Here is a 27,451-nt window from a genome sequence, read left to right on the forward strand (position 1 = left end):
AAATTAAGTATTATTATAAATAGAAATATGAAGACTGAGGAGTAGCTACTCGTTTGGTCACAGTGGTCCTTAGGTGACCTTGGCAGTGACCTTAGCAGAAGCCATCTCAGTAAAAGTTTGGTCACAGTGGGTTGAGAAGTGAACAGGATATGGAGTGTCTCTGAATGTAAGGACAGTTCTTTCAAGTGGTTTGACTGTGAAGGGAAGGAGGGAGAGTAGATGTCCCATGACTGTGGGGTCAGGAAGGTTTTGTTTTGTTTTGGTCTTGTTTCAAAGATGAAAAGGGGTTAGAAAAAACAAAAGAGAAAACAAAGAAATGCTAGACATTCCATATGGTAAGTAACTTGGGACAATTTTACTCAAAGAAAATAATGATGAAGATCATTTAAGTGAAAATTTTACCAAACTTTTTCTCTTGGCCAAGCTTGGTGTTAGGTAGGGGAAAATAAGAAGGGCTTCTCTGAACCCCTGACCTTTGCAGCTGCAGCCTGGACTCAGCTGGTCTCTATTATAACCATCCTTGTGGCTGAGGCCCAGCCCACGACCTGGAGGCAGCCTAAATCAGGAGCATAATGGGAGTTTGGCCTCAAAGGACAAGATAATCTTTGAGGATCCTTTCAGAGACATGCTAATAACTAATTTCCATGGGTTTTGTTGTTGTTAAAGACAAATAAAAGCCTCATGGGATCTGACAACAAAGTCTGAGACTTGGCATTATACCTCTTAGGCACGTTCAAAACTGCTTAACAGCTGCCTACTCCCTCCCAACCTTCCTTTGCCTTTGCTTACAATAGCTGGACCTGTTTGAGACATTATCTCAGAATGATGGGAGGTAGGAAATCCTTCCCATCGTCACAAGAATAGAATGGGTCATGGATGCTTAAGAGCTCCAATAGTACTTGTGAAGATTGTTCATAAAAGATAGCCCTGGTTGGAACTTCCCAGCAGGACAGTCCAGTGGTTAAGGTTCTATGCTTCCAATGCAGGGGGCATGGGTTCCATCCCTAGTTGGGAAACTAAGATCCCACATGCTGCACACCTCCCCCACCCCCCGCAAATAAAAAGCGCAGGTACGAAAAAGAAAAGGTGAAAGTTGCTTAGTCGTGTCTGACTCTTTGTGACCCATGGACTGTAGCCCACCAGGCGCCTCTGTCCATGGAAATCTCCAGGCAAGAATACTGGAGTGGATAGCCATTCCCTTCTCCAGGGGACCTTCCTGATCCAGGGACTGAATCCGGGTCTCCTGCGTTGCAGGCAGATTCTTTACTGTCTGAGCCACCAGGGAAGCCCAGGCATATACATCACTCAATATCTAGAGCAAGGGCTAGTTGAGTGAGGAAATATTTCCCCTTAACCCAATTGATAGAAGAACCCTAGTTCCCAAGGGTAGTTTAATAGCTTTGGAAGATGCTGAGCTACTGTTCATATCAGAAGACCAAGCCTTGGGCTGCCAGGAAAATAAAAACAGCCTTAGTCTCAGTCTTCTGGAAACTAGAGCTGACAGAATATAAAGGGAGATTTATGTAGCCTCTGGTATTAACTTCATTTAGCACTTGTCTGAAAACAGAGCAGGAATTCAATGATTACAGTAGAGATAGGAACTAAAAGCAGAGATATTAGCCAATTGGCTGAAGAAATGGAGAAAATACCAATGGCTCCTTTTAAGTAAAGGGAGAGATGAACGAACCTAGATTTTTTTTGTGACAAGGGGAAAAATCTCTGAGCAGTTGATAATTGGAGACATAATCTTGCATAATAATTTTAAAGTAATTTAAATAATTTGGAAAATTTTCCTCGCCAAAATTCTGAGCAAAAGAGATCAGAGTCCATTATGCTCAGCATTCTCATCATTCCACCTCTGTCCCCATGGTTGATTTCCAGGTAGAAGAGCACATCACCATCGAGCAGGATTCTCTAAGAAAGGATGAAGACGAGGAGGATGATCGAGAAACGCATCGAAAAGGGTACAGGTTCAAACCATAGAAATACTCTTGGGCTTCCCTGGTGGCTCAGACAGTAAAGAATCCACCTGCAATTCGGGAGACCTGGATTTGATCTCTGGGTTGGGAAGATCCCCTGGAAGAGGGCATGGCAACCCACACTAGTATTCTTGCCTGGAGAATCCCCAGGAACAGAGGAGCCTGGCAGGTTACCCTCCATGGAGTAAATGACTAAACACAGCACAGCATCTCCTAAGCAAAGTGGTTTTGCCACTTTTTTATTCTCATCTAATTTTTAACATTAATTATGATTTATCAGAGATAGTCACCACCAATCGCCCCTCCCTACTACCCACCTAACAGCATTTTCAGAAAAATTAATGAAACTCTAGTATAATCAATGTGGTAAATTCAAATTGCTGATATCCTAGGAACCCAATATCCAGGACAATCTTCTAATTAAAGCTGTAAATTGTCAACTAATTGCCCCAGTCCATGCAAACGTAGTTAATTCATCTTCTCAATGTTCAATCAACGAGCAATTGATTTCTCAAAATCCAATTCACTTTAAGTCCCAACAAACTTGCTCTTACCTCATGGTATCATGAAAATATTCCAGTCCTTATCACTCATTAGCAGGAGAGGCAAATTATTATTTTTATTTTTTGGATCAGAAAAATGAAGCCCAGACTTAGCCAAGGGTTTGTCAGCTGGAAAAAAAGCTAATTTAAATTTCAGCTTCTGATTCCTAGTCCAAGACTGTCTCTATCATAACACTAAAGTGTTTGTAAATTTTCTAAATTCCTGTTTAAATTTGGTGTTAATTCCTGAGTCTCTGAGGAACTTGTTGTGTATCAGAAGATAGAGCTGGTCAAAATTCAGATTGAAAGTTCTTGTCACATATGCATCATAAGGAATTTTTACCACCGTGAGAACCTACTGTTTAGCACAGGGAGCTCTACTCAGTGCCCTGTGGTGGCCTAAATGGGAAGGAAATCCAAAAAAGAGTGGTTATAGGTATACACATAGGTGATTCACTTTCCTGCACAGCAGAAACTAACACGACACTGTAAAGCAGCTTATACGCCAACAAAAATTTTCTTTCTAAAAAGAATTTGTACCATGTTGGAAACCTGAATTTGGTTTCGTCCTCATTTTAGTTCAAGAATCTCTGACCCTTGGGGCCAAGAGATTCTCTTGGGTGGTGAGAGGTACTCAGGTTTCATCTGTGTTAATGGATGGAAAAACAACCACCAAGAGATTTGGAGTCATTCAGCCTAGATAACCAAATGGCCAAAGCGACTATTTCTAGCCACTTCCTTTTTCTGCAGCGTCAGGTTGCTGTAATGGACTATACACACTCCCTGCAATTAAACAGTCTGATAAATTTGACCTGGAGTAGATGGATGTGCTCTATTGAATGTTGCTGTCTGACGCTGCTGCTTTAGAACACTATATCCACAACTGAGGACAATGTATCAGCAGCCTGTCCTAAATTAAACCACGAAAAATTTAGTCTTTATTGTACTTATATTCCCTCAACATGTTCTAGAACAGTGTCACTAATTCTCAGTACACCGATTCATACACACACATAAGACAAAATTTTCATGAAATAATGCCTGTCATCACTATGTGTGATATACTCTGACATGTCCTATTCTTTTGTTTAAGGACAGTTATCACATGCTGTATGACAAACTTCACAACTCACAAATGGGTCCCAACCCACAGCTGTAAAATATTGTTCCAGAAAAGCAATAAGAAATCCCATTTCATTTATCTAAGAATTCAACAAAGGCCTGTCAAGCACTCAGTGTCCAAGCTGCTGATGTTGGGCTCAGACATCTATTCTCCATGAAGTTACAGTCAGTCAAGGTTTCATAACAAAACATAATTAAAGGAGAATGTAGGAATAGGTTGCAGAGGACTACCTCTGTCTGAGGAAATGCAAGAAGGCTTTGCGGAAGCGAAGGGCTTAAGCAGTGCCCTGAACCATGAAGGGGACTATGACATGGACAAGTGGGCATGACTGCTGGAGGGAGGGAAACTGGAGAATGTTTACCAAGGGGATGGGAGGTCCTAGCTGGGGGCTGAGTCCTTTGAGATCCTGGAGATTGTGAATCTTCTATACAGGATAAAGGGTTATTTTAGAAATCCTGTCCAATGGCCTGAAAGTGGTCATGATTAAATGTGCAAGTAAATTCCTTCCATTTAGCCTCAAGTAGGAGAGGAGAGGCCTGCGTTGGGAGGAACACTGAGGAAAGAGGTGTATTCAGGGAAGCCAGAGTTCAAAGCAAGCATGGGGGACTGGGAACACCCGGGAGAAGAAAGGACAGTTGTTGTGAGTACCACCCTGGGACCTCTCCAGACTCCCTTACTGGGGTACACCATCTTCCTTGGAAGAAGTGATCAGATGCACATATGGCTTGCACACTCCACACCACCCTGTAACAAAGCTCTGGGCAGAAACAAAGACATCAACAATTCCAGAACCTTCTGAGAAAAGCTATATTTGAGGGTTGACAGCCCTCAAATCCCCAAAATCCTACTTCACTTTTCAAGCATCTTGTGAAGACAGTCACCCTTCCACTAGAGAGGGGGTGATCTAGCCTAGTGAGAAACAGTCTCAGCCTATGATTCATTCTCAGCTTTTGGTTGGTTATCCTGTCCCCTGCTTTATTTCTGGGAGCACATTTCCTGCATCTCCATAATCTCTCAGAGCTTGGCACATCCATTCAGCAAAGGTTGAGCCAATCATGGATGATTTTGGCCTAAAATGAAATGAGTTTCTTATTTCTATTTTGTAGGACACAAACCTCATGAATATGTTTACCTGATGACTTACAAAGCCTAATCTACTATAGCTTTAGCGTGCCAGGATATGTCGTGTATGTGGTGTTTACATCTGCCTACTTCTTGCCTTTATGTTGTTACAGGTGCCTGGAAAGGATGTGTGGGAGGATGTCTGATTTTTGTAGAGAACACAAAACAACCCTTCGGTACATCATCTGGGGCATTTTAATAGCAGGTAAATAGCAAAAGGGAATGGGATACTAGTGTCTCTTTTCCAGGTTCTCTCAAATATCAGTTTTCTGTAGAAAACAAATAAGTCTTCCATTCCCTGAATCATCTCTGAGTCATCCAGGGAGGAGAGAATTTCACCAGAAAGCCCCTGAGTGGTGGGTCTCGGCTTGAAATGCCCATGTAGATAGCTGTTCTGCGTGATAAGTCGCTTCAGTTGTGTCTGACTCTTGCGACCCTATAGATTGTAGCCTGCCAGGCTCCTCTGTCCATGGGATTCTCCAGGCAAGAATTCTGGAGGGGGTTGCGATGCCCTCCTCCAGGGCATCTTCCCAACCCAGGGATCGAAGCCAGGTCTCTTGCACTGCAGGCAGACCCTTTGCCACTGAGCCACCAGGGGAAAGCCCCATGTCCTGTTTATGCAGCCAGCAGCTGACTTTAGATTACCTACTCCCATGATCTTTATTATTGTGGTAAGGATTTGAGGGTTGGATAATGCAAACTCAGGTAACTGGAAAAATGGTGATAATCACAAGGCAGCAACCTAACTGAAGGGGTGATATAACTGATCAATTAATGCTTTATGTGAACACAGAACAAGGAGGAGCCTAGGGTCACAAAGCCCTCTCCTCCTGCCTGAAAGCAGGACCAGGTGTCTTCACAGATGAGCAGGTGTCCTGCTTTGACTCCCTCCAAACAAAGGGTTCCAGGGCCCATTTCAAGGAACATTCCTGTCTATAAAATGTGAGCCCTCCCACTCCAGTCCATAGACATTAATCCAAGATGGCTGACCCCAAGAGGTCAGTGGTTTTCCGGTCTCACAGTGACAGAACAGGGAGCATCAGGGTTGAAAACATGCTTGCTTGCTTTCTACCAGACCAAATAGTATTTTGCAGACCATACTAAAAACCACACAGCTATTCCATTGTAGTACAAAGTAAGCAGATGGCGTGGCCATGTGCCAAGGCAACTTTATTTGTAGACTACAAATACAAATATACAAATACAACTGTACTTGCCACCTACAAAAACAAGTGGCAGGCCAAATTTAACTTGCAAACAAAGCCATGTTTGCCAACTTTTAATGAAAACCTTGTGTTCTTATCCCAGAATCTCCTCTTCTAAAGCTAACAGCCTGGTCATCACCCACCTCTTTCCTTTAGAGATTCTGTAGCATGTTAATGTTGTGGCGTTCAGAGATTTTCCTACTCAAGTTTAGGCCAAATCTGGGCCACAAACCAGGAGACTCAATAATTTTTGCCAATGGTTGCTTTGATGCCTGGCCTTTCTCTGTAGAAGCTCATCTTCTGAGTCTGGGTATCAGAAAAAGTAGTCAGTACTAAGCAAGGGGCTTCCCTGGTGGCTCAGATAGTAAAGAATCTACCTGCAGTGCAGAAGACCTGGGTTCGATCAATAGGTTGGTAAGATCCCCTGGAGAAGGTGATGGCAGCCCACTCCAGTATTCTTGCCTGGAGAATTCCATGGACAGAAAAGCTGGGGAGCTGTAATCTATAGTGTCACACAGAGTTAGACTTAGCACTAAAGTGACTTAGCATGCACGCACTAAGCAAGAGCTCCAGTGATCAAGCAACAAGATTCAGGAATTCAGAAGTTTCCTTAAGAAAAAAATCTGGCACCCTGTGCTTCTAGCATTCTTGGAGAGACTATTAAAAAAAATAATAATAAAGGAATTTAACCCACAATACAATCCTTATCATCAGAAGGGCCAATAGCTATGTCAAGAGCACCACTGTGTTCAATGGTTTTCTGGTGGGCCCTGCCCTTGGCTGAGCCAGATCAGTGCTGGAGGCTGGTCTCCAGCTGACTGGTGATGTTCACTGTCTGTGTTTGCTTCCTGCACAGGTTACCTGGCCCTGGTGATCGCAGCCTGTGTGATGAACTTTCACAGAGCCCTTCCTCTTTTCGTGATCACCGTGGTTGCCATCTTCTTTGTGGTCTGGGATCACTTCATGGACAAATATGAGTCTCAGATAGCCAGGTTCCTGTCTCCAGGCCAAAGGCTACTGGACAGCCATTGGTTCTGGCTGAAGTGGTAAATGCACTCAGTTCTTTTCTTGTGGTTGAGTGGGATGTTAGTCTTTTCCAACACTGTTCCATAGATTCATTCTGAAATTGCTTCCTCATTGATGGGATATTGAAGCTAGAAACAACCTAGGGAATAATCCATTAAAAAATTTTTTTTAAATCTTCATTTCACAAGCAGGACACGAAGGCCTAGATCAGGCAGTGATTCATGCAAGATGTGCTCAAATGCCCCTACAAACTGCTTTCATTTCAAGTGCTACTAAATGATAAAATGTTGTCCAAAAGTTGGGATGGTTCTGACTCGAAGCGGTGACTCTCTGTCTGGGCATCTGTAAATTAATAAAATCAACTCTCTCTTATAGGACCCCTGTCCTGAAGGTGACTGTTCAGGGCTTTTCTTTCAGCCTGTCTCTTTGGGAGCCCCCCTGTCTCCAGGTGGCCCTACAGGGTAGGACCCAGAACCCATTCTCCTCAATATGGCCAACATGGGATCTACCAGGAAAGTTCACACATTCTTGGCCTAATGACCAGGGTTGTACAATCCCAATAGAGCATCCTCTCCAGCTCTGCCATTTACTGAATCACTCCTGTTGTGCCCACTGGGTTCTCCAGGAAGTCAGAACCAGGTCTAAAATCCAACTTAGCTCTCCGAGGCTTGGGTGGGTCCCCCAGTGCAGAGGACACATTTCAAGTTCTTCCTTGAAAGGAAGAAGGTAATACTTCACCCATCTCCCTAAATGGAGGAGAGAATTCCCAGCATCTCTCAGGAAGAAATCACCAGATTTCTTCTCTCGGCATCCTTTCTCCTCTCTGACCCCTTTATGACTACTGCGCCAGCAAAGAATCCAAGCGTTTGGAATATTGGGGATACATTGCTTCATTTTTTGACTATGTGCCTTTCTAGCTACACCCAAAGAGAGTCTCTTGCAATTTCTAGAAGCATAATTTCCGAGTGCCAGTATGTGTTACTCGATATGTTTTGTTTGTACATTTAAGCCTAATTAAGATTTCCATGTTAGCACAATAAATGATGCCAAAGCATCCTTCCTGGTTTTCTTAGGGTGATATGGGGCTGCCTGATCCTGGGAGTTATTCTCTGGCTGGTCTTTGACACTGCCAAATTGGGCCAACAGCAGCTGGTGTCTTTTGGAGGACTCATAATGTACACTTCCCTGACATTTCTATTTTCTAAGCACCCAACCAAAGTAAGTATGAAATCAATCATTTTTTTCTCCTTTTTTTCCCTCATGTGTAAATTGCTCAAAGTAATGAGTATGAAAGAATTGAACCGCTATTCCATATTTTTCTTACCTTGCTATGATATTTTAAATGGCTAAGGTGCCCTTTTCCTGAATGTTAATAGTTCTATTACTCTACCTTTTTCATTCTCAGTAATTTTCCAGTTGTTCAACCAGTGAGATACTCTCTTCTGTCAAGTCTGATTTATACTTCTATACCCCCATCCCCCTGTTACATACAAAGAAAACTCATCCGTTTTGATCCAAATTTCTTCAGGCCAGTAAATAACAATATTCTACCATTGGATTCTGCAGTTTATCAAATTTCTATTTGCCATTGAGGCTATTTTACTCCAAAAATTTGTCCTTAAGCAGTTTTGTTTACGTTGAATTCAATTCTCATCCTTGTTTTGTCATCCTGGAACCCACTAAATCAGCAAGAATTTTCAGATATTAAAACTTTCACATATGATTCATAACAGCAAACTTTACTAGCTGAAAGTCTGAAGACTTTACTGGCTGAGTGATTGATCCAAAAAAAGAGAGAATTGATCAAAGACCAAAGCCACTTGATAAGATCCAAATTGCTTTCCCTGTTTCGGTGAACATCCCCACTGTTTTCTGTGCCTCCAGTCCCATAGTTCTTTGCAGAGCAGTCATCTCTGCACCAAAAATAAAAGCACTTGATTGTCCATTTACATGCTGCCTGCTTTGGGACTGCATTAGAGTTAATTGTGAAATTACAGTGAAATGAAAGCCCCTCCACAGGGTGGAATTTCACTTAATTCACTTACAGATTGTCAGATCAACAAACCGTGGACACACAGAGAAGTCATGTTCAGCCTTTCCATTTTCCAGATGGGAAAATAATTATATGTATCTAATATTTACCACATGACCAGAAGACCGGATCCTTCCTCCTTTAATGACTCTACTAAAACTACTCTTCATGCCTAAGTGATTTTATCATGACACAATGGTTACATATGTTTCCAGGACTGAAGGCTTAAACTCAGGTTTAAGAAGTAGTACAATTCTGAGATTTTTAGTATAATTCTAAGGAGGGATTCTTTGCTCACAGCTGCCTTGGCCTCTGAAAGAAGGTGAGTCACAAGCTATATCTGAGAAGCTTTCAATAAAATAGTGATCCTCTGGTAATTTATGCTGAGTTTAGCATTCATTTTCTAATAAGATATCTCTTCTTTTTTCTGTATAGGTTTACTGGAGGCCTGTCTTTTGGGGAATTGGGTTACAGTTTCTTCTTGGCCTTTTGATACTAAGGACAGAACCTGGATTTATGGCTTTTGATTGGTTGGGCAAACAAGTTCAGGTAAGTTCGGTTCAAAGGACCACCTTGTTTTCTATAGTGCTTTTAACATTTGAATATAATCCTTAAGATATGTTAGAAATAAGTTTATTTATCTGCATTCAGTTCAGTTCAGTCACTCAGTCATGTCCGACTCTTTGAGACCCCATGAACTGCAGCACGCCTGGCCTCCCTGTCCATCACCAACTCCCGGAGTTCACCTAACTCATGTCCATTGAGTCAGTGATGCCATCCAACCGTCTCATCCTCTGTCGTCCCCTTCTCCTCCTGCCTTCAATCTTTCTCAGCATCAGGGTCTTTTCAAATGACTCAGCTCTTCTCATTAGGTGGCCAAAGTATTGGAGTTTCAGCTTCAGCATCAGTCCTTCCGATGAACACTCAGGACTGATCTCCTTTAGGATGGAGTGGTTGGATCTCCTTGCAGTCCAAGGGACTCTCAAGAGTCTTCTCCAACACTACAGTTTAAAATCATCAATTCTTCTGTGCTCACCTTTCTTTACAGCCAAACTCTCATACCCGTACTTGACTACTGGAAAAACCATAGCCTTGACTAGATGGACCTTTGTTGGCAAAGGAATGTCTCTGCTTTTGAATATGCTATCTAGGTTGGTCATAACTTTCCTTCCAAGGAGTAAGCATCTTTTAATTTCATGGCTGCAGTCACCATCTGCAGTGATTTTGGAACCCCCCCAAAATAAAGCTAGCCACTGTTTCCCCATCTATTTGTCATGAAGTGATGGGACCAGATGCCATGATCTTAGTTTTCTGAATGTTGAGCTTTAAGCCAACTTTTTCACTCTCCTCTTTCACTTTCATCAAGAGACTCTTCAGTTCTTCTTCACTTTCTGCCATAAGGGTGGTGTCATCTGCTTATCTGAGGTTACTGGGATTTCTCCGGGCAATCTTGATTCCAGCTTGTGCTTCTTCCAACCCAGCATTTCTCATGATGTACTCTGCATATAAGTTAAATAAGCAGGGTAACAATATACAGCCTTGACGTACTCCTTTTCCTATTTGGTTGAGTCAAATTTTAATTCCATAGCATGAGTTAGACAAATAATTTTGTTTATGTGGAATACGTTAATCTGCCAAGTTCATTATTATTTTGGTTGTCCCTTACCCATATCGTGGGCTTCCCTGCCCATGGGAGACCTGGGTTCAATCCCTGGGCTGGGAAGATCCTCTGGAGGAGGGCATGGCAACCCACTCCAGTGTTCTAGTCTGGAGAATCCCCATGGACAAAGGAGCCTGGCAGGCTACAGTCCATGGGATAGCAAAGAGTCGGACACAACTGAGTGACTAAGTACCCATGATATCCCTTCTCTGTCTCATTTGACCCGTGCATCCTGTCCCAGGGCCACTCTTCTAAGATGCTTTCCCAAACAGAAAAACCAACTACTATGCATCCAGTAGTAACTAGTACCCTCCATGTACCATCTATATTTTCTGGAGCAAAGTATCACACCCAGCTTATTCTTTAGCATCCTAGAGTCAGAGTGAATGTCAGAAATGCCAGGAAATCTGTATGCAGCTACAGTCCTAAAATATACTTCCCAGCCATCTACTGGAGGGGGAAAGCTAAGAAAATTAACTCTCCAAGTCTCTCCGCAAGTTTTCTGGGTCCTCACTGCAGAGCCTGGTTGGTCTTGTGGATGTTAACTACTGTTTCAGTGTTTGTAATGATCTGCTCTTTTCTTTTCTGTAATTCAGACATTCCTGGGGTACACTGATGCTGGTGCTTCATTTGTCTTTGGTGAGAAATATACAGACCACTTTTTTGCATTCAAGGTAAAACCAAACACTTTTTTTCTGTGTAGACATTTCCTTTTCAGTGACTTCTTCACATGCAGATGTTCAGATAGACCCTAATTGACCAGACCCAGGCATGTCACAGGGGCACAGCACAGCACCATCCTTTCTCCTTTACAATTTACCTGAAGTCAATGGGCTGAAAATACATTATTTTGTTATTATAACATTAAGGAAGACTTCCCTAGTGGTCCAATGGCTAAGACACTGAGCTCCCCATGCAGGGGGTCCTGGTTCAATGGTCAAGGAGCTAGATCCCACATGTCGCAACTAAGATTATGCATGCTACAGTGAAGATCAAATATCCTGCCTGCCACAGCTAAGCCACGATGTGGCCAAATAAATAAATATATTTTTTTGAACATTAAAGAGAACACGTAGAGGAAATCAGAAATAACAAAACATAGGCAGATCTCAGAGATGTTGCAAGTTCAGTTCCAGACCACCACAGTAAAGTGAATATCACAATAAAGCGATCACACAAATTTTTGGTTTCCCCAGTGCACATAAAAATTATGTTTACAACTCTACTGTCATCTACTAAGTGTGAGATAGCAGTATGTCTAAAAAAAAGTACATACCTTAGTTTAAAATCACTCTATTGCTAAACAATGCCAGAACAATCACAACAGTAACATCAAAGATCACTGATCACCATAACAAACATAGTCATAATGAAAAAGTTTGAAATATTATGAGCATTACCAACATGTGACCCAAAGACACAGAGTGAGCAAATGCTATTGGAAAAATGGCGCCAATAGACTTGCTCAATGAAGGAGTGCCACAATCTTTCAATCTGTGAAAAATACAACAGGCAAGAAGTGCAATAAAGTGAAGCACAGCAAAACAAGCTATGCCTGTACCTTGGGGAGTTGCATAACACTTGCTGATATACTTATGAAAGCTCATATGGGGTAATAGGATCTGAGATTTCAGGGGAAAGAACATGAGGTACCTGGCAATGAATAGACATATGGCTGCTAATGCCTTCCTGGTCCAGGCTCAGTGACAGCTCTGCACTCAGGAAACTTCTTAATCCCAGACAGACTGGGACAGCTGGTCACCCACATCAACCTCTGTTCTTACAGAACCATCCCCGTGCTAAACCTTTCCCCTCTTTGCTTCAGTACTGCTTTCACCTTGGCAGGCGTTCAGGCCGGGCCTTCTCTCAACCGCAGGAAGGAAGGCAACTTGGTGACTTAGCCCCAAGGTCAGGCTTAATCAATTCTCACAGCCCCAGGAAGCTCACCTTCCTCTGGGAAGTCCCTACAAATCCTTGTTGATGAGTCAGAAAAAGCATTTGGCTTTTTCTTCAGATTTCTTTTTTATGGCATGCTATTGTTCCTACATTTTTTAATTGTTTTCTCACTCATGGACTCCATTTACCTCCAAATTACCTCGGCCAACTGCTATGCTGAATCTTTTTTTAAACTACTGATTTGATACTTTGGTGCTGAAATAACTAAGCCATCTCTGAAAGGGCCAGTGTTTGCAAACTGAGATAGAAATATGTTCCTATCATAAATTGAATCCAGAATTACAAAAAATAAAATCACAAAGAAGGTGGAACTTGCTGTTCAAGCTGCACCACTGTCTTCAGACCTCCCCACCACCACCACCACCAACAACAAGAACAACACCTGTCCTCTCCTCCAGGGCATCCTTTCTGCGAGAATAGATTCCCTGTGGGAACATTAATGAGATGAGCCCCTTTAACTCCTTGAAGCTTTCAGGAAGGCTCTGCCTGCCCATTAAAGCCAATAAAAGCACATAAATGAGTGCATTCTGAATAATGGCACAAACAGCCTTTTAATAGATTGTTCTAAATTAGATCCTGTACAAATTGTCCTCAGTCCTTCTGTGTCTCTGGTGGCAGCTTGTTCCTGGCCATTTAGCTAGGAACAGAGGAAAAGGGAACAATGGAGTAGGGGTGGTGAGGGATCCAGACCACAACCCGGTATGATTCACGCAGGGTAGAAACCGCTCCCTGTAGAAACGCAAGCTGCATGGAAGGCATCCAAAGAGCATCAGGAAAAGATCTAGAAAAAGACAATCTTCATTAACACAAAAGTAGACTAGTTCCAAAGTCTAATCTTTGTATAATGATTCAAAAGTCTATAAGTAAAATATTCATTATTCTAAAAACTAAATGCATGAATGCTTGCTCTATAGGAGGCATTATTTAAGTACCTACTGGGTCACTACTATAAATAAAGACCTGAGGTTGCTCGCAGTTAACCTTGATCCAGGTTGTTCTGATAATAAGTAGTGAATCCTATGTCTGTTGAATATCAGAATGACAAGGATATCTGCCAGTGGTTTTCAGTTTCTTGATCTAATTATTATAAGTTTCGTCCCCAAAATGTCATTGCTTCTCTAGAAACTGAAGTAAGGAAAGCCCATCATAGTAGGATTTTTTAAGTTTCCTATGAAATAAACTCAAGTTTACTCTGAACAAATTAAAAGAGACTGTATGTAGATGAGGAGGTTGCCTGATAAAAGTGTTCTTTATTCAAGAGAAGTTTCCAGTATTTTGATGACATTTCAGAGGGGGAAAAGGAGGCAGAAAGAAGGAGATTGATCTGAAACCTACTAGTACTGCTGGGATTAGTGTTAACCTGTGGCCACTCTTGTCCTCCACCCACCCCCAGGTCCTGCCCATTGTGATTTTCTTCAGCACTGTGATGTCCATGTTGTACTACCTCGGATTGATGCAGTGGATCATTAGAAAGGTACAGGGACTAGAAGGAAGTGGGTGACAGGGGTCGAGCTGATTATCTCAGGGACAAAGTCTTGAATGTCTTTTATCTGGATTTTTACAAAGTGCCTTTCCCTTCATACCAAGATCCACTCCTACCCCAAGGTATTAGATTCAAACCCAAAACTCCTCCATGGATCTACAGAGGGGATTTTATCTCCAGGACTTCTAATAATGCTGTGACTTGCGACTCCCTGGACATCTTCATGAAACCTCAGCAGTTACTCCGTTAACCAAAGAACTGACTTCAAGAAGTCAGGACCAGATTGTCCTTTCATCTTGACTATCCAGCCATGCCTTACACAGAGTCACTGCTTACCCTCAGATGATAACCCAAATGGATCCTCCTTGTTTAGGAGTTGTTAGAGAATCAAAGGAAGAAAGGAAAGCTGCTCTTCTCTCATGAGGGGCTTTTGACAGCATGCAAAAAAATTTTTTTTTTTTAGGTCTGAAAAGTTCATCTCAGTCCTGCTGCCCCAACAACTGTCAGTCCTACATCATGTTATATCACAAAACTCAGTAATTTGTAAGTTAGTTTAAATGCACTCGAGAGCAAGGCAGCGTATAGAGGTTTTCGGCACAGCCCCAACCCTCCTTTGATCCCTGTAAATAAATAAAATGGAGAGAGAGCCAGAATAACAGCAGGATTAAAGGTTTCAGCAAGAGTTCCAGAGTGCATAATTTTCTGACTGTCAGTTGAAACACTTAGTATTCCTGTGTTTCATGTCGAAGCAGGAAGGAAGGAGAGAGGATGCAACAGAAAGTCCCCATTCTCAGGTGGGCCCTACAGTCTCTGGTTGGAAGAACCACTACAAAAGTGGGACTGTCAACCATGTTTGAGACTTAGTGAGAAAAGACCAAACCTCAACTATATCCCATTACTTATTAGCTAAGCAATCTCTGACAGAACAACTAAACCTTCCTGTGCCTTGGTTTCCTCTTCTGTAAAATGTGTCTAACTACAGAACCTCCCTGAGAGGGTTATTATAAGGATTAAATTCACTAGAACAAGGGCTTAAAATAGTCCTTGGAATGCTGTGAAGACTGACATGACTGTTAGAAAATATTAAAACTTATTACTTGAAAAAAAATCAAGACATTACTTATACAAAATAGACATTTCAAGAGACATTCATTGTATAGTGTTCAAAGAATATACAATGACTCAGACTTCAGTTCAGTTCAGTTCAGTCACTCAGTCATGTCTGACTCTGAGACCCCATGGACTGCAGCATGCCAGGCCTCCCTGTCCATCACCAACTCCTGGAGCTTGCTCAAACTCATGTCCATCGAATCAGTGATGCCATCCAAATACCTCATCCTCTGTCAACCCCTCCTCCTCCCGCCTTCAATCCTTCCCAGTGTCAGGGTTTTTTCCAATGAGTCAGTTCTTCATATCAGGTGGCCAAAATATTGGAGTTTCAGCTTCAGCATCAGTCCTTCCAATGGATATTCAGGACTAATATCCTTTAGGATTGACTGGTTTGATCTCCTTGCAGTCCAAGGGACTCCCAAGGATCTTCTCCAACACGACAGTTCAAAAGCATCAGTTCTTTGGTGCTCAGCTTTCTTTATGATCCAACTCGCACATCCATACTGGAAAAACCATACCTTTGACTAGACGGACCTTTGTTGACAAAGCAATGTCTCTGCTTTTTAATATGCTGCCTAGGTTGGTCATAACTTTCCTTCCAAGGAGCAAGTATCTTTTACTTTCATGGCTGCAGTAAACATCTGCAGTGATTTTGAAGCCCAATAAGGAAAGTCTGTCACTATTTCCATTGTTTCCCCATCTATTTGACATGAAGTGCTGGGACTGAATGCTATGATCTTAGTTTTCTGAATATTGAGATTTAAGCCAACTTTTTCACTCTCCTCTTTCACTTTCATCACAAGGCTCTTTAGTTCTTTGCTTTCTGCCGTAAGTGTGGTGTCATCTGCATATTTGAGGTTACTGATATTTCTCCCAGCAGTCTTGATTCCAGCTTGTGCTTCATCCAGCCCAGCATTTCGCATGATGTACTCTGCATATAAGTTAAATAAGCAAGATGACAATATACGGCCTTGACATACTCCTTTCCCAATTTGGAACCAGTCTGTTGTTCCATATCTAGTTCCAACTGTTGCTTCTTGACCTGCATACAGGTTTCTCAGGAGGCAGGTCAGGAGGTCTGGTATTCCCATCTCTTGAAGAATTTTCCAGTTTGTTGTGATCCACACAATCAAAGGCTTTGGAGTAGTCAATAAAGCAGAAGTAGATGCTTCTGGAACTCTCTTGCTTTTTTTTGATGATCCAGCGGATTTTGCCAATCTAATCTCTGTTTTTTCTGACTTTTCTAAATCCAGCTTGAACATCTGGAAGTTCATAGTTCATGTACTGTTGAAGCCTGGCTTGGAGAATTTTGAGCATTACTTTGCTAGCGTGTGAGATGAGTGCAATTGTGCAGTAGTTTGAACATTCTTTGGCATTGCTTTTCTTTGGAACTGGAATGAAAACTGACCTTTTCCAGTGCTGTGGCCACTGCTGAGTTTTCAAATTTGCTGGCATATTGACTCAGACTTACCATTCAAATAAGATTTGATCAGCCTGCTTTATGCACTATATAATGAAAACACTAGGTGGTGTTTTGAGGGATTCCAAGGAGCTCCAGTCCTTTCTTTCTCAGTGCAGAAAGAATTCAGTGAAAGGCATGATTTATTAGAATAGGACGCTTACGAATTTTACAAGCAGACAGGCAAGAAGGTGCCACGCCCTGAGAAACTAGTGGGCTACAGTCTTAGAAGAAAAGGAAAAGTGCAGAGAGGGAAAAGACCATGTCCTTCCTCATTCTTGAGTAGACACCATGCTTCCTTCATCAGCTCCTCCTCCGTGCTTGGCAGAGGAGGTTTTGGCCCCACCAGGTCAAGCCAAAACTGTCATGGCACTACGTAAAATTATTTCACATCTCAGTACAATGAGGGTCTTTCATTTTGAAGTGTCACCTTTTCATAAATTATTGTTTTTATGTGTGCAGAGAGCATGTTACTGAACTCGCTGGGCAGGATGTGGGTCTCACGCCACCATTGTTTCATTGTTTGGGGGCAATGTCTTGTACTTCTGTTGCAGGGTTTGTTGCTAAGCAAGCTTGCTTGGTTTTATGCTTAAGCAAATCTGCTTTCCTGAGTAATCATTAACTTACAGGAGTCTCCCCCTTTTTTTTTTTTTTTTCTATTTGCAGTCCCTTAGTGTGATTTGCTATTTAATCACCTACTTTGTCCCTTTATTCTGTCCCTATCAATAATGTATATATATTCAAGCTTAGTACAATTGTTGAAGTCCTCCGTATTTTCCTCCATTTTAAAGATTTTTATCCCTACTTTGAAGTTCTGTGTGTACAAACAGTTCCTTACTGACTTTATCCTTGTTTGCCTTTTAGGTTGGATGGGTAATGCTAGTGACTATGGGAACATCTCCTGTTGAATCTGTAGTTGCTTCTGGCAATATATTTATTGGACAGGTAAGTTATAATATCAAAAAACAAAACATCTGCTAAAATGGATACTCTTTCCAGAAAGAGGAAAAAAAAAATTTTTTAATGACAGTGTTATTTCCTTTACTGTAGGAGGAAGATATCAAGATAAGGAACCCTCAATATTAATAATGTGCAGACTCCAAGGGGAGAGAGAGAGAGACAGAGAGAGCTCTTCTAAAAGAGTCCATGCCCTAGTGTGGAATTTGGGTTCTTGGAAGTTTATGGAGAGGAAGAAAAACTGAATCATTTTATCAAAGCATAGGGCTTCTCATGCATAGACGCTCAACAAATCTTTTCTGAATTAATTGAGTTGTTGAGGTTTCTGACCCACCCGTCAAAGGCTAGCAGCTCATCTACTCAAACGGAGTTTACCATTCGTCTTGAAGCTGCAAATATGTAACAGGCAGCCTCGCATTCTCTAGTACTAATATAAAGCTTGTGGCAATGAGAGAGACCAAGAAAGGCTTTCCCCCGGGAACCATGCAGCCATATCAGTACTTAAGCTCATTCTCAACTTATCTGAACCATCCAACAGTCTCTTTGCTGAGCCTAAAGAAAAATGCTGATGAGCAAAAGCATTTTCACCTTCCTTATCTATCACATGCACTTTTGCCTGAAGTCCATTTAAGCAGAGAAATGTGTTGCCAAGGGGCATCTCTCAAAATGGCAGCATTCCTAAGGGATATATAAGTAAGAAATCCTCATCACTTAGGATACATAACTTCAGGCAGAATGGAATCACACACCATGGAAACCAGGTATGAATACTTGCTAGCATGGCTATGCAAGGAAACTGAATTTGAAGCAAAAATCAAGTCACCCCGAAAAACACATGGCCCCAAATTAAAAAGCTTACAATTGCTCCAGGCAGCTGAGCCTTCTGATCAGTAAGCCTAGCTTACTAGCCTAGAGCAGAGTTCTTTCCCTAGTAGTTGAAATTATTATAATTATAGTCATAAAATCCCTCAGGACTAATTAGGGCACCATCTTGAGCTGATTACTCCTACCTGCAGGGTAAGAGGGCTCATGTACTGAGTTTCTATTTAGTCCATAAATTGAAGCTCAACACACTCAATCTTATAGAACAATTAGAAATAATGAGGGGAAAATTGTAAAATTGCACACATGCTCCTGTTGTGCTCAATTTGACACTTAATATGTACTTAATATGCTAAAAGTACAGCTATTATTTATGGAGAGTCCCACACCGTAGGCCACCTGCCCTCCTTAATGGAACTCAAGCCTTTACAACTATATTCTAATCGATGCCTTTCCATGCAAGTAGGGGTGGTTCTCTGATTTTCAATTAGGGAAGGGCCCGTGGGCACCTGTCTTTGTTTTTGCTGGTATTTTTTAATGCTTATGTCTTTGTTTCCCTATGGTATCAGCAAAGAAGTTAGGGTATGTTGAGATGAAGCTGGGAGATGGGAAGTCACAGAAGTTTGGGAATCATAGTTCCCAAAGCCAGGCCAGTGGATAGAGAGTTACTTGGCCCATGGTTGTCCAACTTTAGAAAAGAGTACCAAGTCCTCAGAGTCCAATCCTAGGGTAGGCAGGAGCCTTACATAAACTGGCCTTGCAAACTTCACATATGACTCTGTATATACACTGCCCTAGAGTCCAGAAGACCCAGACATTGATAGTATAGGTTCTTAAACATGAACACTCATCAGAACCACCAGCAAGTTTGTTAAAACACTGCTGCTGGACCCAGCCCTAGAGTTTTCCATTAAGTAATTCTGAGAATCTGTGGGTCTAACAAATTCCTGGGTCAAGCTGATGGAACTGGCCTGAAGTCCACTCTTAGAAATACTGCTATAGAGAATGGAATTTTGAGTAGTAGCCTCTCCTCCTCAGGGAACGTTTAATCTGGTCACTTTGTATTTCCAGACCGAGTCTCCTCTGCTGGTCCGACCGTATTTACCCTATGTCACCAAGTCTGAACTCCACGCGATCATGACCGCTGGGTTCTCTACCATTGCCGGAAGTGTCTTAGGTGCATACATCTCTTTTGGGGTAAGAATGTTTCAGGGTTAACTTATGGAAAAATTCAATCTTTTTTTTTCTTTGCTATTGTTATTTCAGTTCTTTCCTTTACTACTGCTGCCAGATAAGGAGCCAAAAAGAGTATCCCTTTTTGCTGTATAGATGGTCACAGTTCTTTTGGCATTTGAATAGAGTGACCCCAAGGAGCTTTGGTGTTTCACTTTCATATCCCAGCCACCTAAACACGAACTATATCCAACCATACCAGAATGAAATCTGGTATTTCAATCATAACCTCATATTATGAGGTTACTTTGGGTGAAAATTTAAATATGTAAAAAAAAATTTAACTATTACAGACACTAGTTAAAGGCCATCTAGGTCAGGGATTAGCAAACTGTGGCCCAGGGGCAAATTTAGATCACTTTGGTTTTTTTTTTTTTTTTAAATAACTACAGTTTAATTGGAAGCCAGCTATTCCTGTTCATTATCTAAGCAGCTTTTATGTTACAGAGTTGAGCAGTTGTGGCCCCAAAAGCCAAAACTATTTACCCTTTACAAAAAGCTTTTCCTGACTCCTGGCTTACAGCAGAGATTCTCAAAATCTACTTCACATTAGAATCACCTGGGATTTTTTAAAAGCTTTTAAAAGCCCTAATGCCCAGGTCCATACCCCAGAGTAATTCATCCAGAATCTCTTGGGATGAGACCCAGGCATCAGGATTATTTTTCAGTCCTCAGATTTCATTGTTTAGCCCAGTTTGAGAGCAGTTGGTCTATGGGATGGGGCTGAAGAATGTTATGATAACTGATGCACATGCCTCGAGCACAGAGCTTACAGCCTCCAATGGAGAAATGGAATAACATAGCAGTTGCGTGGTCCAGCTGATGAGGAATTCTTATAAGATAGGCAAGTTTCAATCCAGGACTTCATCCAAATCTTACAGAGCCAATCAGTGGGAAGAGGAAAGACAAAAAGGGTGGTGACCTCAGGAACAGCAGTTTGACTCATGCCTCAGATGGTTGGCTGTAGGAATTCTGCCACAAAACTGTGCTGGATGGAATGGGAGTGGGGAGGGAGGAGCAGATTCTATAATTCTGGAAACACAGGGAAGAGAATCCAGAAACAAGATGAGGTTGTGGGAGGGAAGGGGAAAGAGTTTAAGCAGAACTGCAGTGAGGAAAACAAAACCAATTTACAGATTAAAGGGACTCTGAATAAACGGATATTATGTAGAGGCACAAAGGACATCAGGAAACCAAAAGGGAGATGGAGAGGGGTGTATCCATGCCTGCACCCCAGATACCCATCACCTAAATTGATGACATAATGAAATAGCTTTAGGGGCTATTTGAACATTCAAGAGAACAGAGAGGTAGAGTTATCTTCTTTGAAAGTTCCTAAACACAGGATTAATTCTCTTCTGAAATGGTAAACTTTTGGTTTGTGCTTCTCCAAGAGGATGTGGTCAGTTGATGCCATGTCCTTCCTTCTCTCAAGTTGATGCCCGGGAGATGACTAATTGAGCTTTTCCAAGCCTCCAAAGAAACACTGATTTCTAGCACAGAATCAATGCCTGCCCATCACCTCCCTTGTAAGGCGTTTGGGTCATTCATTCTAAACACAACAGCATGTAAGAATTAAAGATATTAAAATTAAAAAATTAAAATTAAAATTAAAAAAAAAACACAACAGAAAAGCTAAACCTTAAACTGGTCTTTCTCTTGAAATCACAGGTTTCATCCTCTCACTTGTTAACTGCTTCAGTTATGTCTGCACCTGCAGCATTGGCTATTTCTAAACTTTTTTGGCCTGAGACAGAAACACCTAAAATAAACCTCAAGAATGCCATGAAAATGGAAAATGGGTAAGTGGGACAAGTTCACCTAGTTAATAGTTAATTACTACCCAAGTAGCAGGCTGGGGGTGGGAAAGGAGAGTTTTGTTCCAGTCCAAATTCAAAGTGCAGCAAAAATTTTATTAGCAGAGAACACAGTGAATTAAAGTGAATTTAATTTCACATAACTATGTAGACTTCATCCAAATATCTTCTTTCAGCACTCAAGGAAATCTCCCCCAACTACCAGTACCTAAATGTCAATACATTTCCTTGACTGTTCAGGTCTTTCATTTAATTAACTTCTTTTTAGATTGAAGTATAGTTGGTCTGTGGTATTATATTAGGTTCAGGTGAACAGATAGGTAATTTTAAATATCATGTAAAGTTCATTGTGGCCCCCCTGGTAGCTCAGCGGTAAAGAATCCGCCTATAATGCAGGGGACACAGGAGACATGGGCTTGATCCCTGGGTCAGGAAGATCCCCTGGAGAAGGAAATGGCAACCCACCCCAGTATTCTTGCTAGGAAAATCCCAGAGGACAGAGGAGCACGGCAGGCTGCAGTCCACAGGGTCACAAAGAATCAGACACAACTGAGCAGCTGAACCCACACATGGGCTTCATTGGGCCATGATTTAACACTGTAGGAGAATCATAGGATCACCATTTCCAGAAGTTTCTTATATAATAGGGATGATGAGATGTGATATTAGTATTCCTAACCCCTCTTAGGTTCATTTACTATTTGCTCTTTTTGAAAGAAAGAGAAAGGGGTGAAAAAAATAAGGAATTTAGGATGTTCAAAAGTATGTCATTATATAACAGAATTTCAGTTCAGTTCAGTTCAGTTCAGTCGCTCAGTCGTGTCCAACTCTTTGCGACCCCATGAATCGCAGCATGCCAGGCCTCCCTGTCCATCACCAACATCCAGAGTTCACTCAGATTCACGTTCATCGAGTCAGTGATGCCATCCAGCCATCTCCTCCTCGGTCGTCCCCTTCTCCTCCTGCCCCCAATCCCTCCCAGCATCAGAGTCTTTTCCAATGAGTCAACTCTTCACATGAGGTGGCCAAAGTACTGGAGCTTCAGCTTTAGCATCATTCCTTCCAAAGAAATCCCAGGGCTGATCTCCTTCAGAATGGACTGGTTGGATCTCCTTGCAGTCCAAGGGACTCTCAAGAGTCTTCTCCAACACCACAGTTCAAACACATCAATTCTTCGTCAACCAAAGTTTCTGAGATTCATCCATTGTTTGTATATAGAGAATCATAACCATGCGTGGAAAAGCAAGTTGCTAAAGTATATATATGGAATATGTGGATTTCACTTATAAAGCTAGCAAATGTGTAAACTAACACAATATATTATTCAGGGGTAAAGAAAATTAAAAAGAAAGGGAATCTTAAGCAAATCCTAGTGGGCCAAGTACCTCTGAGATTAGAGAGAAGATGTGATTAACGTGGGAGTGCTCAAAGCTGATGTGACATTCCATTTCTTAAATGAGATGATGGATGCATACACAGACCGTCCTTGAATTGTTACTTTTTATACTGTGAACTCCCGGGTGAACTCCAGGAGTTGGTGATGGACAGGGAGGCCCGGCGGGCTGTGATTCATGGGGTCGCAAAGAGTCGGACATGACTGAGCAACTGAACTGACTGACTGACTGATACTGTGAATATTTTATAAATATTCTCTGGAAGCCATCAAATATAATTGTTTAAACCTATAATATTTTATTCTTTCCCATTTTTTTATTATAAATTATTTCCCCAAGTTAAAAGAGTGGTATAACACTTAGACACTCATAGGCCCATCACCTACACTCAAAAACTAAATTCTTTCATGATTTCATGGAATTCAGGTGAGTGAGTATTTCAGCCAGGACATGGGTCTGAGAGTTCGTCTCTCCATTCAAATAAGCTCCGATTATGCCATTTCTACACCAATGATGTCCATCCACTGACAATCTTTCAGTAATTCTGCAATTGCTATTTTTTGATAAAGTGATTCAAGGAATCTCCTAGAAGCTGCAACACAGGGAGCATCCTCATCCATTTCCCTGGTGGCGAACATCGCCGTGAATTTGATTGCCTTCCTAGCTCTGCTGTCTTTTATGAATTCAGCCCTGTCCTGGTTGGGAAACATGTTTGACTACCCACAACTGAGTTTTGAGGTACAATTCTATCATATTCCTCCTCCTTTTCATTTCTGCCAACCTTTGTTAAAAATAAAGCTGGTTTATGAACTGTCTATAATATACTCTAACTGGCTATAGTGCACTCTTCTACCATGTACAGACTTACCAGGAACCCCACAACTTCCCACCCCTCTCTCCTCCTTCCCCCAACACAGAATCATTCATTCCTGACTCCTTCCCCTAAATCCTTCCTTACTTCAAATGACCAGTTTCAACCTTTACTCCTAAAGGATAAAGAGAGGCTAGAGGAGGAACAGGGATTTCTGTGCCTAAGGACACAGAGGGGATGGGAACAATCTGGTCACAGGCATGAGGCCCAAGAACTGGAAGCAAATCACTGCTCTAATGAGGTCTTCTTCTTCTTCTTTTTTTTTTTTTTTTGTAGGTAATATGCTCCTACATCTTCATGCCCTTTGCCTTCATGATGGGAGTAGACTGGCAAGATAGCTTTATGGTTGCCAAACTCATAGGTTATAAGACATTCTTCAATGAATTTGTGGCTTATCAGCAACTCTCAAAATTGATCCATTTAAGGCAAGTGGGTGGACCCAAATTTGTGGATGGTGTGCAGCAATATATGTCGGTGAGTACATTTCCTTCCCAATATACTTCAACACATACATACATTCATCAAATAGCTGCTGGTGCCTCTGTGTGTCAGGTACCATGCCAGGTATTTGGGGTACATCAGAGAAGAAAACAGGCCCGAAATCTTTGACTTCACGATCGGGTTACATTGAGTTAATCACAGGGTATGCATGTGCGCATGAATGTATGTGATTGTGTGTAGAAAGAAACACAGCTAATCTTTACCACTGTGATCATTTACTTTTGAGCCACTATCAGTGCAAATCCATGAGCTGGGATTATAACCAATAGCTCAGCTGGTAAAGAATCCATCTGCAATGCAGGAGACCCCAGTTTGATTCCTGGGTTGGGAAGATCTGCTGAAGAAGGGATAGGCTATTGACTCCAGTATTCTTGGACTTCCCTGGTGGCTCAGCTGGCAAAGAATCTTCCTGCAATGCAGGAGACCTGGGTTTGATCCCTGGGTTGGGAAGATCCCCTGGGAAAAGGGAATGGCTACCCACTCCAGTATACTGGCCTAGAGAATTCCATGGACTATATAGTTGCAAAGAGTCAGACACAACTAAGTGACTTTCACTTTCACTTCACTTTCACATCAGATGTTTATGGAATGTCTTCTTTGAGCACTGTGCTATGGATGGCTGCCACAGTGTTAAACGAGTGATAAAGCTTCTGTTCTCATGGGACTCATCATCTAATGATCATGAAGTTCTCTTTCTTCTTGTTTAAGAAACTGATCTCTGAGAAACTGCCTAAGTGCCGCCTAGTGCCTGGACATATTAAAGAGGCAGTGAGACACAACAACTATCCTCCAAGTGAATGAGGGAAGAGAAAAAGCTCAGGCCCTATAATTATGTCATGATTTCAGGTCCATAGCCTGCAAGGAGATGCTCATGTCTACTTGGCCTTGAATGGGATGAGGGCATCCAGGTGAGGCTGTTATTTCAGCCATATTTGCAGCTGAGTCTCCAGCTTCTACTTTTCTGAAGAACAGAATTGTCACACATGGAAACTCTGAGGGAAATGGCAAACATTTCCTACCACCACCATTACTCATCAAAATAATCTGCTTGGAATTAATGTCCTAGGCACATATTTGGCTTTAAAGGGAAAGGGAAGAAAAAGCATGCTGTTCAAGGTTCTAACTGAGACTGCCCACTTCTGACCATCTCTCCCAGCATCCCAAACACCAAACACAGATTACTCCCACATGTCACACAAATATAACAGCATACTCCAGGGCAGTATTGATTTGTACTTATGGTCAGGGGCATTCTGACCCACACATCTGAGATGAACAATAGCTCTACAGGTCTCCTGTTTGTCAAATGTTCATTCTTCAACTGACCACGCAATGGAGCTTCGCCAAACGTCCTCATCGTTTGGATGCTGCCACAAACTAGCTGGCTTCCCTGCCAAAAGTAAAGAATAGGCTAAATTAAGTGAAATGTTTTCCATCCCCTACTGCCGGTTGCCTGGAAAAAGTAGTTTTGTTATTAAGCAAAGTGAGCTCTCAGTTCTGGCTGTACTAAGCAGGTTTGTGAACAGGTTATTAAGAGGATAGAAATAGAACAGTAGAGCTGATGTGGGTTGGGAGTGAGCCCAACCAGGGGCAGACTCACAGAAGGATATTTGGAGACAGGAACTCAATGGCTTTTGCTGTTGTTGAGTCACAAAAGAGAAAGCATTTTGTTTTTCCAAATGTCTTATTTCCAATCAACCAAATGGGGACGAGTTCTTACAATTTCTGTTTACCAACCAACAAGTGGTGGGAGTGTCCCACCATCTGGAAAAGGTACAATGTGACTAAAGCATAAAACCTGGGTCCATAAGGCAAGAACCCAGTGTTATCCATTGAATTATGCACACTGATGACCTTCATCTAAGTGTTCAGAATGCATATGTAGAGATGGCCAACTGACACGTGGAAAGATGCCCATCACTAATTATTAGAGAAATGAAAATCAAAACTGCAATGAGCACATCCGCACACCAGTCAGAAGGACCATCATTAAAAAGTCTACAAATAACAAATGTTGGAGAGGGTATAGAGAAAAGGGAGCCCTTTTACACTGTTGGTTGGAATTGGTACAGCCACTGTGGAAAATAGTATGGAGGTTTCTCGATAGCTCAGTTGGTAAAGAATCCACCTCCAATGCAGGAGACCCCAGTTTGATTCCTGGGTCAGGAAGATCTGCTGGAGAAGGGATAGGTTACCCACTCCAGTATTCTTGGGCTTCCCTTGTGGCTCAGCTGGTAAAGAATCCACCTGCAATGCAGGAGACCTGGGTTCGATCCCTAGGTTGGGAAGATCTCCTGGAGAAGGGAGAGGCTACCCACTCCAGTATTCTGGCCTGGAGAATTCCATGGACTATATAGTCCTTGGGGTTGCAAAGAGTCAGACATGACTGAGAGACTTTCACTTTCACTTTTCCTCAAAAAATTAAAACTAGAGTGAACATATGATCCAACAATCCCACTCCTGGGAATATACTCAGAGAAAACTGTAATATGAAAAGATACATGCACCCCAGTGTTCATAGCAGCACTATTTACAACAGCCAAGACATGGAAGCAATCTAAATGTCCATCAGTGGATGAATGGATAAAGAAGATATGGTACATAAACACAATAGAATACAACTTAGCCATAAAAAATAATAAAATACTGTGATTTGCAGCAACGTGGATGAACCTAGCTATTATCAGACTAAGTAAAGTAAGTCAGAAAGAGAAAGACAAATACCATATGATATCACTTATATCTAAGGGAAATCTAAAATATAACACAAATGAAATTATTTATGAAGCAGACACAGACTCACAGACATGGAAAACAAACTTACAGTTACCAAGGGGGAGCGACAAAAGAAGGGATAAATTAGGTTTGGTATTGGCAGATAAAAACTACTATACATAAAGTAGATAAACAATAAGGTCCTACTGTACAGACCAGCAAACTAAATTTATACCCTGTAATAAACCATAATGGAAAATAATACATATGTGTATATAATAAATATATACGTATCTATATATCTGAATCATTTTGCTGAGCAGAAGAAACTAACAAAACAGTGTAAATCAAATACACTTCAGTTTTAAAATGCGCTCTTTATCACTCCATCATTTTCACCATCTTCTTTTTCTTAGAATAAAGATAATACTTTGCATGTTTGTT

General features: G+C 41.7%; 1 protein-coding gene across 4 annotated transcripts in view; it reads left to right on the plus strand.

The window, feature by feature from the left end:
- Positions 1–27,451, plus strand: part of SLC28A3 (solute carrier family 28 member 3) — a 66,889-nt gene that overhangs the window by 31,452 nt on the left and 7,986 nt on the right. For 2 of the 4 annotated variants that reach the window (XM_060410862.1, XM_042243078.2), the window contains exons 3-14: positions 1,882–1,970; positions 4,880–4,971; positions 6,828–7,017; positions 8,071–8,215; positions 9,465–9,578; positions 11,286–11,363; positions 14,039–14,119; positions 17,562–17,642; positions 19,548–19,673; positions 21,381–21,511; positions 23,490–23,658; positions 24,068–24,265. In XM_060410862.1, the coding sequence (XP_060266845.1) occupies positions 1,882–1,970; positions 4,880–4,971; positions 6,828–7,017; positions 8,071–8,215; positions 9,465–9,578; positions 11,286–11,363; positions 14,039–14,119; positions 17,562–17,642; positions 19,548–19,673; positions 21,381–21,511; positions 23,490–23,658; positions 24,068–24,265 (1,494 nt within the window). The remainder of the gene's footprint in view (positions 1–1,881; positions 1,971–4,879; positions 4,972–6,827; positions 7,018–8,070; positions 8,216–9,464; positions 9,579–11,285; positions 11,364–14,038; positions 14,120–17,561; positions 17,643–19,547; positions 19,674–21,380; positions 21,512–23,489; positions 23,659–24,067; positions 24,266–27,451) is intronic. The other 2 variants (XM_060410863.1, XM_004004106.6) reach the window with 1 other exon arrangement.

Source organism: Ovis aries, chromosome 2 (assembly GCF_016772045.2).
Source record: "Ovis aries strain OAR_USU_Benz2616 breed Rambouillet chromosome 2, ARS-UI_Ramb_v3.0, whole genome shotgun sequence".
Taxonomy (NCBI): domain Eukaryota; kingdom Metazoa; phylum Chordata; class Mammalia; order Artiodactyla; family Bovidae; genus Ovis; species Ovis aries.